Source organism: Rutidosis leptorrhynchoides, chromosome 2 (genome assembly GCF_046630445.1).
Source record: "Rutidosis leptorrhynchoides isolate AG116_Rl617_1_P2 chromosome 2, CSIRO_AGI_Rlap_v1, whole genome shotgun sequence".
Classification (NCBI taxonomy): Eukaryota; Viridiplantae; Streptophyta; class Magnoliopsida; order Asterales; family Asteraceae; genus Rutidosis; species Rutidosis leptorrhynchoides.
The window spans coordinates 567,753,722-567,766,770 of NC_092334.1; the positions used below are offsets into that span (position 1 = coordinate 567,753,722).

A 13,049-nucleotide genomic window follows, 5' to 3' on the forward strand; every position below is an offset into this window, starting at 1 on the left:
ACTCTTTCTTATTTTGAATCAAATAGTTGTAATCTTTACTTAATCTTCATCTAAGTTTAATCTTTACTTGTAATCTTTGTTTATCATCATTTATCTTTGAATCTTAGCTTGTAATCACTCAAGATGATGTTTATTAATGCTTTCATGATTATTGCTAGTGTAATCTTTGCTATGAGTAGCTAAATCTCTTGTGTTTGCTTATCTATGAATCTTTAATGCATGATGTGCCCTTAATCTATTGAATGAAAGTTGTTTTGAATGAAAATACATGAGCTAGTGTTATTGAGTTAGCCATGAGGTCCATTGCTATGTTTGATATTGGTTTTACTTTAATTACATGAATTGAGTAGCTCTTTAAGTGATTTTAGTAGTGAATCAATTTGTGCTTCAACACCTTTGGTGATCTAGACAACTAGAATAGGAATTTTAAGTGATTGTGTTTCTAGGCTAGGTTGGTTTTCAATTGACCTTTGTTCATCATAGTGGTGTTTGACTATCTTAGGTGACTTTGATGGTTAAAGGGTTTTAAGTGATTTTAACCCGGACATAATCTCAATAATCAACTCATACATTACTTGATCTAGTTTTGCTAAGCTTATGTGAATTCGCAAGGTAGAATTGGATTAAGAATATCTACTAGTTCAAACAACTTAAGTGATAATAATTTGGGGAAAACAAGGGCCATCTAAGCATAAAGAGGATTAGATAAGTGAACACTCTTCATCATATTGATTACTTCTCATTTCTTGATTACTTGTTACTTGTTACTTGTTAAGTTTTAGTTTGTTTATTGCAAATTTAGTTGATTAGTCAAAATCTCTCGCAAACCCCCAAATCAAATAAAAACCCTAGGATAACTATTAGTTTCAAATACATAATCTACACCGCTCTCTCGGGACGAACTTGATAAGAATACTTGCATTAAGTGCTATAGCAACCGGGTTTTAAGTGCTCGATAGATTGTGCGTGCTTTTTGTGATATTTGAATCTTGTATAAATTTAGGGAGTTATGTATGGTATATCCACGCCACGTCACACTTTCTTGGTGCCGCTGCCGGGGAGCAGTTAGCTAAATTAGGTTGTGTATTTGGTACAAGCTTTTAGTTATTCGATCCTTTTGTAAGGATTCGTCCTTACAAAAGTTACTTTTATTGTCTTTTATTTATTATTTTGTATTGGATAATTACTTGTGTTTTTGTTGTCTTTGAAGGTTAGGTCTATTGGTGTATGATAAGATGATCCCACAAGGATCAAGATTTCACACAACCATTTTTCGATCGAGAGAAACATATACACGGGGTTTATAAGCGTAGAGAAGAACGGGAATTAAGGAAGAATTTTGAGGTTTTGCCATTTGTTTGATAGAAATGGACGGAGAAGAAGAGGGTAATCCACATGGTAATCCTCCACCAGTTGTTAATGAAGTAGTTGCAAATGATATGCTACAGTTAGAATGGTGGTACAAATGGTTGTGCCTCTGGCTATCACAAAACCACCAATCGAAGCGGAAAATTGGAAGATCGAGGGTAACTTTTTCACAATGTTCAAGGATAGACTTTTTTCGCGGGCTTATAGATGAAAACCCTTTTGATCACATTTAATATTTTAACGATATTTGTGATATCTACAAGAACAAAGATGTCATCAAAGATGCTTTTAAGCTAAGGGCATTCCCATTCATGCTTGATGGAGAAGCTAAGGCTTGGTTAAGGAACTTGCCATCGGATTCGATTAGGTCTTTTCAAGATTTGAATGAAGCATTTATCAATCACTTTTTCCCACCTTCAAAGATGGAGCGTTTAAGAATGGAAATTAATGGGTTTACGCAAAGGGGAGATGAGTCTTTGTATGATGCGTGGGTGCGTTTCAAGAAGCTATTAAGAGCTTGCCCACCGCATGGTCTAACCAAGAAGGAGTACATCAATACATTCTACCGGGGTACCAATTTTCAAACTAAGCAATATCTTGATTCATCTTCGGGTGGAGTGTTTATGTACAACTCACCCAATGCGGGCCGAAAAGTTACTATAGGACATCGCGATTAATACATACGAATGGGCACCTTCACCAAGAGATTTGGCGAGAAAGAATGTGGCTCAAGTGGAGAGTGAAGATGGGCAAGTTACCTTGGCAAGCTTGAATAACCAATTTCAATTATATGGGAAAGAATTGAAAAAGATACAACAAACGCTAGTGGCTATGCAAGTCAGTTGTCAAAGGTGTGAAGGACCACACCTCACCAAAAATTGTCCCCAAGTTAATCAATGTACTCACATTGACTTGGATGACATTCATATGAATTCGGAAGCTCATGTGAATTTTGTGAGCAACCAAAACTTTCAAAGAGGAGGAACTTCGACCCAAGACAACATCTCTTTCCAATCGAACAATAGCTATTACAACCCTAACCAAAAGCAAGTGTCATTCAACACTCAATCCAACACACCTCCCGGATTCTCCAACCAAAACCGAAACCAAAGATACAATTCCAACTATAACTAAAACCGCCAAAATAACTTCCAATCCCACAACCAAAAAAATTATAACAACCAATCTTACAACCACCAATCCAACCCAAATTATCAAGGAAACCAAAGTTATCAAAACCAAGGTTATAGTCAAACTCAAAATAACCAAGGTTACAATCAACAACCGCAACAAACTCAACCAAATAACCAACCTTCCCAACCATCTAAAAGTTTAGAGGAGCTCATGCAAACTTACATCAAGAAGGTGGAATCAACCGAAGCGTTATTATTAAAGGAAAATGAGTTCTTGAAGCAATAAATTCGACACAACCAAGCCTCATTCCAAAATCTTGAGAGCACCGTTGGGAGACTTTCAAGTCAAGTTGCCGAAAGACCTCAAGGAACTCTACCATCCAACACTCAAGTTAACCCAAGCACCAATTACAACACCAACTGTAACAACCAAAACCAAAATAACAACAACGCCACTAGAGTTATTCCAATAGAAAGCAACGCTACCAATCAAAATGCCAACCAAGCAAGCTCTTCAAATCCTAACAACAACTATACTCAAGTGAATTCTATTTCTTCAATGGAAAAGGAGGAGGAAATCGAATCTCCTCAAGTTTTTGCAATCGATCTTGATGAGGGATAGTTTGATTTGGACGGAGCTTTAGGCATGAATACCATGGATCTTGGTGTGTTCAATTTCTCGGATGATTCGGATGAAGCGGAGTTCATTCCATATCAAGTAAAAAGTGTTATGACAATGGAAGCTACCGAGTTGATATGCAAGGATCTAGAGGGTGAATTAAAGAAGGTTGAATTGGGTGACTCGAAGAAAAGGGATAAGGTAGAAAACATCTTGGATATGAAAGCACAAAGCATGAAAGTTGAGGTACTTACACCATCAATTGAAGGAAACAAGGAAACACCCTTCTCCTAACCTCAACCATTACCTCCTACACATCTAAAGGATGTGGATTGTAAGTTGACCCAAGATGAAAACCATAATATTTATGTCAAACTTCCCTTGGCGGAAGTGCTTGAAAACATGCCCAATTATGAAAAATTCTTGAAAGCACTTATGGCCAAGAAGGGAGAGGTTGAACAAGCATCCACCACTTTCTTGCTTAAGGAGTGTGATGGAATTTTGAGAAAACAAAACTTACCAACTAAAATGGGCGATCCTGGACCATTCTTAATACCATGCAAAGTAAACGGGTCGGAACCATTTACATCATTAGCCGACTCGGAGGCTAGCATAAATTTCATGCCCTTATCCATTTATAAAAAGCTTGGCCTAGGGGACCTTTCACCCACCAAAATGGGAGTGAAATTAATTGACCAATCAATTAACCCAAGTGTGGGGATCGCCGAAGACCTAATTGTCAAGGTAGGGAGCATGGAATTTCCAACCGATTTTGTGATTGTTGATATAAAGGAAGACCCGGTTGTACCCCTAGTATTAGGGAGGCCATTTTTGGCAACCGCATGTTCTTTCTTTGACTTTAGAACCGGTAAGTTGACCCTTAGAGACAAAAGGAAATGCGTAAACATTAAGAGCAAAAGCGTTAAATTACCAACAAAACCCTCAACCACACCACAAGTTGTTGCTAGTGTGCAATGCACTACTAGCCCAAAACGAGTTAGTTCACCAACTAGAAGTGGTGGTGGTTTGACTCGAAAAGTCCCAAGTAAGCTTAATCATAGAAATGAGGTTATTGACAAGTCAATACGGAAATTATACGGTCAAATTCATCATGTCTCATCCCAAAAGGATGAGAAGTTGAGAAAATGTTTAGTGTCAAACTTGTCAAAGCAGGAAAAATGCAAGCTTGAGGATTTGATCAAGGAAACCAAGGCGATTAATGATTAGATAACGTTGGTGATGAATGAAAGTGGTAAAGGTAACGGTTCCCTTAGCTCAAGGGGAGGAGAGGTTTACCACCCCGGTGTTAGCTAAGATCCACGTGGAAATTGAGTCGGGTGATAGACTCGTTAAACAATTTCCACAATCTTGTTTATAACTTTCTTTCATTGCATTGCATGTAGGATTGTATGATATTTCTTTTAATTAGTTGTTTTTACATTTAGATAACTTTTCTGCATTTTGTTAAATGGAAAAATCCAAAAATAGTTTGTTAACTTGGTCAAAATGTGCTTAAAATGAGAAAAAAAACTGCATCCAGGTACAATTGCGGCGCTTCTATGGAAGGAGCGGCGCTCTTGCTTGTCAAGAGCGACGCTTTCGACACAGGAGCGACGCTTTTCATCACATTTTGGAACAATTTTTGGTCAGTAGCCAAGAGCGATGCTCTCACACTTAGGAGCGACGCTTTTGCTTGTCCAGGAGCGACGCTTTTTCCCAATTACGGCGCTTTTGAGCTGGCAGGAGCGGCGCACCTGTGTCAGGTGCGGCGCTTTTGCATCTGTTACTTAAACAATCTTGGACGACCAAAACACCATTTTTCACACCCAACTCAATTTTTCTCTCTAATGGCGGCGCAACTACAACCCTAATCACAATAAATCGACCCAATACTTCAAATTACATCCATTTTCTTGCAAATCTTCATCATTTAACATGGAAAAAGTAAGAATCTATCATTCTAATTCGTTCTTTAACATGATTTGGGTGATTTTTACATTTTTTTTCTTTATGCTTAATTAGTAGATTATGCTTGAATAATGATGTTAATGTTCAATTTGTTGATGATTCTAGACTACATTGTTGTTGATTAACATGTTTTGCATGCTTAGTTACAAGGATTTCAACTTTGGATTTCTATGGTTCATCCAATTTGGGGGTTTTTAGATTCGAGCTAAATTAGAGTGTTAGGTTTTGATGTTGATGCTTAATTGATAGTCTACCATGATAATCTTGCTTTAAATCCATCTTTCATGCTTGTATGATTTGACATTGCAAATTAGGGTTCATGAACTAGGGTTTTGACTTGGTTTGACTAATTCGAGTTGTGGTTTGTGCTAATGTGCTTGTTTGCGGTAGATTGATATCATAGCATGTAAAGTTGAAATGATTTGATGATTACTCTTGTCTTAGTCGAATTTTTCACTAATTAGGCTTTGACTAGGGGTGACTTTTTGCAACTTTTTCATGCTGACCATGTTTGACCAAGAGGAGCCTAATTGATGAATGTAATGCATGTTTAGCTTATGATACTACATGTTGTTAACAAATCTATCGCATGAGCTAAATGTGCAACTTTTTGTAAAAATTTGGAAGTTCACTAAGTCTTTGCTCATGTTTGATCTCACTTATTGTCATGACTAAATGCAATTGTTTTATTCATATTTGTTATTCACGTACATATCTTATATGATGAAACTAATTGTGAATTTTTTTTTGAAATTAACTTGGGAATTGTGGCTAGAGCTTGAAAGTGAATTATTGTATGCTAACTTGCATTCCTCCACAATGTTTTTCTTTGTTGTCTTGACATGCAGACTAATGTTCCAACACAGTCACATGGCGGCTCAGGTAGTGGGAAGCGTCAAAAGAGTATAGGTGTTAAAGGAAGGGGTAAGAAGCCAATTCAGGAAGTTGAGGAGATTGAGGATGAAGAAATGCCTCAGATCACTGAGGATATTCAAAGGCTCTCTACGGACCCTTGGTTGCAGTCGATCCTAATTAACTCACGCTTTAGGGATGGCTTAGCAATTAGGCTTAAAGAGACTTTTTATGTTGGAAAGGCAATTGATTGGGAACTTTTAGACGAGGGTGGTTTCACGAATGAAATAGAACAACTTTTTGAGGTCGAGTATGGAAATATGAGAATCAATCCCTGGCTCCCAATTTTGAGGTACAATGAGCCCATCTACGCTGTCCCTATCCTAGTGTTCGCCTCAACCTTATTTGTGAATTTCACGGTGTCAAGCATCACTGATCCAAGCTACATGACTTTCCAATTGGGGGGAAAACAAAGAACAATGAGCATGCTCCAATTCATTAGAGCCTTAGGAATCTACTCTGAGTTTAAGAATTCCGATGCCCTTTAGGACTACCTTTTGCATTGCAACATTCTGGTCCTCAACACTGAAGAATTTAATTACCCTGCAGCCTGGCACGAAATTAGTAGTGGAGTCTTTAGCCCGGGTAAAACCGTAGCCAACACCCTTAGGACCCATGATTTTAGGACACTAGCGCGATTCATTGCCATCACAGTCAACTACCATTTTAATAGCAATGAAAAGATGTCTTATCTAGACATTTGGCTTACTCACCAAATCTTCCATAAGACACACATTCATGTTCCTCATGTAATTACCGATTATCTCTTTGACAAGATGGGAACGAAAGCGAAAAAGGGTATGGTGGGTGGTGTGTTTGTGACAAAGATTGCTAAGTATTTGAGGGTTGATCTTTCAAGGTTTACGCCCATGGAAATGAATCCATTTGGTTATGCGGATTTTAAGGGGGTAGAATTCTTAAGCGGGACATGAACAAGATCATGAGGAAATGGTTTGATTTTGGTAGAGCCGAGGAAGAAGCGGAGGAAAGGGTTAGGCGTGAGAGTAGTCGAGCTCAAAGTCAACGTAGCGGTGTCCCGAACGAGTATGATCCCGCTTGGATTGCAAACCAATTCGAACAAATCAACATCAACCAACAAAATCAATCATACGAGGCGAGCTATAACTTTCAGGGCTTCGCGCGGTTTCACAATGGCAAGTCCATTGCGGTCAACTAGGCCGTGCGGACCCAAATGCTCCACAACCATTTGCTCCTACGTATGACCCGTATGACCAACAACACCCGAGGTCTCAACCGTTCATTGATTATGACCCAAATGAAGCGTATAGGAGGGCCGAGGAGTTCGCTTACTTCGAAAGCTTAAGGAACCAACAACCACAAGATCCGAATCAATAATCTACACCGCCAAACTACTATGACTATCCGAATCCAGACCAATCCGGAAGCTCTTACTCAGGAGGGTATAGTTGGTGGTAACTTTTATGGTTGTGTTCTCGCTCTCTTAACTCTTGCTTTGGTGAAAATATTTGGTGTTTGTTTGTTGGTGAAACTTTTAATTTAAATTGTTGGTTTGTAATAATTATGGGCGGTTGGTTTGGGAAGAAATTTGAACAAGTGTTTGATGGTCGTGGTAAGTTTGAAAACAATTTTATTTGTGGTTTGAATGATGGTATTTGGATCCAGAGGATACGTGATTCCTGGATAAAACAATTTAAATTTGATTATGGTTTGTAATAATTAAATACTTTCTAGGAACGTGATGTTTTGTCTATGGATGTTTGGGTTTGATGTCACTTTGTCATGATGGTTGATTATTCGATTTGTGCATGCATGATGTGGTTATCATTATTGTTATATTGTGTTTGTGTGTGAAGCGGTGAAACTATCGTTTGCTTGTGATATTGGTGAAGTAGATTGTTCGGTTTCGTGTATCATTATGGAGATAGTTATTGGTATAGCTTGCTTGATATTTTTGGATCATTGTGGGTTTATTATGGGCGCTCATACTCACCCGAGTATGGCCCCGCACATTCTTGTACCTTGTGAGCATACTTCAATTGTAGGGAATGCCATATGCACTTGGCTCCTTCTTTTGGCTCAACGAATGGTGCAACAACATGCATGAAAATTGGTGACTAAGATTCTCGAATGGTGACAATAAAGATCAATTGATCTACTCCGGTTTTTATTTTCTCTTCTCTTCTCTATTTTAATTCAAAATACCCCTCAATTTTCTAAATATTCTTTCATTTAATACAATGAGGGCATTGCATCAAACTAAATGTAGGGGGAGAGTAAATCTCGGATCATTTTGAACTTTTTCGGGTTAAACTTATCACATATGCTCTATAAAGGCTAAAACTTGCATTGTTGATCAATTTTTGGAACAAGTTTTTAACCATTACATTAACTAACACCATAAACATCTAAAATGGTTAAAACTTGTGAAAATATTCAAACTTTTTGGAAAAAGTAAAGTCTTTTTCCATTGTGTTTCAAATTTTTGGAGAAGTAAAGTCTTCCCTTATGTTGGCAATTGTAATACCAAGTGAAAGTAAAGTCTTTCACTTTTCATGTGATTTTGTGCTCCAAATGTTAAATATCAAAAGAAAAATCAAACTTGTGCTTGAAAGTTAAAGTCTTTCATGCACATTGCTTCAAAAACCAAGTGTTTAAAGCTTCGTGCTTTAGTACTTTCGGATGACTCAAGTCCATCCATTTTGGTAGGGAGTAAAGTCTCCCGAATTTCGTACTACTTGGTGTGGGACACTTCCTAATCCACACCATTTCATATTGACATTGGTTGTCTCATCATTTCAAGATGGTTCAACCGATGTATCATACCGAGGGAAGAGGAGCCACCGAGCTTCAACGTGTGCTATCTTCTTGATGAAGAGCAATGGCTTCGTGCTAGTGTTGCTAGACAACACAACCCATAGCCAAAAGCTATGGCACCTTGTTGAGATTTCAACTAACGGAAAGGTAGTAACTACTTCCTACCTTTTCTTAAAATAAGCATAAAAGCTTGTTATGTGGGAAGTAGAAAAACCAAACACTTGGAAGTAAAGTCTTCCAAGTAATCTCGGGTACCAAACTTGAAAGTAAAGTCTTTCAAGTCAAGTTTTGTTCCAAGCTTGGGAGTTAAAGTCTCCCAAGTTAAGTTTGTCTCACTTAGGGAGTAAAGTCTCCCTAACCGGGTGGTAAAGGTTTCATCTTTATCACTCCTGAGTAGCTCACACCCGCTCGTCAAGGAATTCAAGTTCCGCCCAAAAATTTGGAATTGATGGATCTCTTATTTTGGCCACGTGGGGCCCTAATTCCACTAACTTCCGTCAATGCTTTCACCCTACTATGAGAGAAACCATAAAGTTGTGATAGAAAGCTTGATGAGTGCCAGTCATCCTATGCCCGGATCGACCATAAAGATAGGGGTAACCAGTCCCCTACGCTTTGGCGCACCCACCTTAACCCTAAACTTGAAATTGACGATATCATATTTTGAAATTGACGAAAAATTAGGTGTTTTGGGGGCATGGAGGTGGAAGAGGGATAGCCAATCGCGGGGTTGACTAAAGGACCATACTTTTCGGGGCATGTGCTTTTTACATGAAGGAATTCTTGGCGAACGGTAATTTTGATGATTTTTCATGACCCATTCTCAATTTAGGTACATTTTGTGAGCTTTATGGTAATTTGAGCTTGTTGCCTATATTTCATGTCACCTTGTTTGTATAGTGGTGAATTTGCTTATTTTGTGAATAGCGTTGATTTTTGGCTTGATTGATGTCTATCCCGTGAATCCTACATATTTGGTCAGGGTCAAGGAGGTCAAAGTGTTGATTGTGATAAACCTTAGGCTTGATGATTTGGTGTTTGATGGCCTCTTAGGTGATGTAGTTGATCTTGACCGGGGAATGATTGTTTCGGGTAGACCTAGGTTTGAATTGATGTTGATTTGGTGGTGATTGAAGATTATGGAAACGTTGATTTATACTCATGCCACTAGTTGAAGAAGAAGAGTAGGAGAATGCTTGGTCCTTGACAATTAAAAGGTTTTGGAGTTCATGTTAGCCAACAAAGTGCTCATTCTAAAAAGGTATCACTTGTTGCCTACATTGCACTTTGGCTCTAATCATTGAACGTTTATTTTCTCCAATCCTTGTTCTATTGATTTGCATGCTTGAGGACAAACAAGGTTCAAATGTAGGGGTTTGATATTGCTCCATTTAGACATATTTATTACGCAATATCGACCTCATTTTATTCAGTTTTGATGATCGTTGGGGCTTTAAAGTTGTTTTCCTGTGCCAAAGTGTCCACTCAAGGCAAAATGCCTAACTTGGTGTAAAATTGACCAAGAAATGTTCAAAAAGCGAAAAGAAAATGACAAGTGCAGGAAACAGCATCAAAAGCACCGCTCCTGATAAAGGAGCGCCGCACCTCACATCCCAGAGCGCTACACCTATGGTAAAAGCGGCGCAATCACCAACGTTTTGTCTCAATTTCTTCACAGTGAACAGAAGCGTCGCTCTTCAGAGGCAGAAGCGCCGTTCCTACAGCTCCAAGAGCGCCGCACCTAAGTCAACAGTGCCGCACCAGATGAAGCCTAGAGCGCCGAACCTAAGTCAACAGCGCCGTACCAATTGAAGCCAAGAGCGCCGCAACTGCGTCAAAAGCGGCGCTCCTAACGCTGATTCAGCCCACTTTCCTCACCACTATAAATAGAATAAGATAGGTCATTTGGCAAGGGAGCTGCAGTTTTTACTCCGAATTACACACACAAAACTCTAATTTCATCATCCATTAGAGTTCTAAGGTGATTTGGAGGAAGCAAGCTCAAGTTTCATCTTCATTAGTGCTAGATCTTTCTTTTGTTATCAATTTGGGTTGTAATCTTAACTTTACTCTTTCTTATTTTGAATCAAATAGTTGTAATCTTTACTTAATCTTCATCTAAGTTTAATCTTTACTTGTAATCTTTGTTTATCATCATTTATCTTTGAATCTTAGCTTGTAATCACTCAAGATGATGTTTATTGATGCTTTCATGATTATTGCTAGTGTAATCTTTGCTATGAGTAGCTAAATCTCTTGTGTTTGCTTATCTATGAATCTTTAATGCATGATGTGTCCTTAATCTATTGAATGAAAGTTGTTTTGAATGAAAATACATGAGCTAGTGTTATTGAGTTAGCCATGAGGTCCATTGCTATGTTTGATATTGGTTTTACTTTGATTACATGAATTGAGTAGCTCTTTAAGTGATTTTAGTAGTGAATCAATTTGTGCTTCAACACCTTTGGTGATCTAGACAACTAGAATAGGAATTTCAAGTGATTGTGTTTCTAGGCTAGGTTGGTTTTCAATTGACCTTTGTTCATCATAGTGGTGTTTGACTATCTTAGGTGACTTTGATGGTTAAAGGATTTTAAGTGATTTTAACCCGGGCATAATCTAAATAATCAACTCATACATTACTTGATCTAGTTTTGCTAAGCTTATATGAATTCGCAAGGTAGAATTGGATTAAGAATATCTACTAGTTCAAACAACTTAAGTGATAACAATTTGGGGAAAACAAGGGCCATCTAAGCATAAAGAGGATTAGATAAGTGAACACTCTTCATCATATTGATTATTTCTCATTTCTTGATTACTTGTTACTTGTTACTTGTTAAGTTTTAGTTTGTTTATTGCAAATTTAGTTGATTAGTCAAAATATCTCGCAAACCCCTCAATCAAACAAAAACCCTAGGATAACTATTAGTTTCAAATACATAATCTACACCGCTCTCTCGGGACGAACTTGATAAGAATACTTGCATTAAGTGCTATAGCAACCGGGTTTTAAGTACTCGATAGATTGTGCGTGCTTTTTGTGATATTTGAATCTTGTATAAATTTAGGGAGTTATGTATGGTATATCCACGCCACGTCAAAGATCAATTTCGTCTGATGCGGGAACGGCGTCTCGTTCAACAAACTCTTCAAAGTCCACCAAAAGTTCAGTTACGAAGGACGAAGGAAAAAGTTTATCTCTTGCGGCTTTTAGAGATGCAGCTTACCTTCAACAAGCTGCGCAAGGGATCCAAATTCTAAACGCGGATACCGATCGTTTAAAAAAGAAGGACAAAAAATGGCTGAAAAGCTTCAAAATTGGGTTTGAAAGAAGTTTAGGGATATAATTCAAATTTCGTCTTCCGAAGATGAAGATGAAAACGATAACAAGAATGACGACAACAATGACGATTAAGCAACTACTTTATGTTTTATTTCAATTTTATAACTTATTAATTTTATGTTATGTTTAAGTTTATGCACTTTCTAATTTCATGTTAAATGTTATTTTTAGTTTTATTTGATATTATGTAATTTTAATTTTAATTATTAACTCTTTTTATATATTATTTTTTCTTATAAAAAACAAATAAAAAATAAATAAAAAAGCAAAATAGAAAAACAAAATTAAATTCAACTCATCCTTAGACGCCCCCATTACAACTCCTTATTTTCCTGCCATGGTCCATATACCATATCTACTCATATCTATGGTCTTATTGGCCAATTGAGATCTAACCCTCCCCTTTTCAGATCTTAAACATTGACCATTAGCGGATCTCTTTTTGTTATATACTGAACACTTTCTCATTATAAACTAATTAATCAACAATCAATGGCTGAAGTTATCGCTTCTGATCTCATCAAACTTGTTCTTCAGAACTTAGCCTCTGAAGTTGTGAAGAAAATTGCTGGCTCTCGGGGAATTCAATATGAGATCAACAAGTTTGATACAATATTCTCCGACATCCTAGAATTACTTAATGATGCTTCTCAAAAGGAAGTAACTGATAAAGATGTTAAACGGTGGTTGAATAGGCTCCAACATTTGGCTTACGGTATGGAGGATGTACTCGATGGTTTAGCAACTGATGCTATGCACCGCGAGTTCAACGACAAATCTGTTGGCAGCACCAGCAAGGTAAAATTTCCATCTTGGTTAACAAATTTCTCACTAAGTATTCATATGGGTAACAAGTTAGATCAGATTTACAAGGAATTGAAAGATCTAGAAACCGGAAAAGACTAGT

General features: G+C 37.6%; 1 protein-coding gene across 1 annotated transcript; it reads left to right on the plus strand.

Annotated features, from left to right (window-relative positions):
* Nucleotides 1-12,634: 12,634 nt before the first annotated feature.
* Nucleotides 12,635-13,048, plus strand: LOC139889786 (disease resistance protein RGA2-like). Its single transcript, XM_071872718.1, has one exon. The coding sequence runs from the start codon at nucleotides 12,635-12,637 to the stop codon at nucleotides 13,046-13,048; it is 414 nt and encodes a 137-aa protein (XP_071728819.1).
* The last annotated feature ends 1 nt before the right edge of the window (nucleotide 13,049 follows it).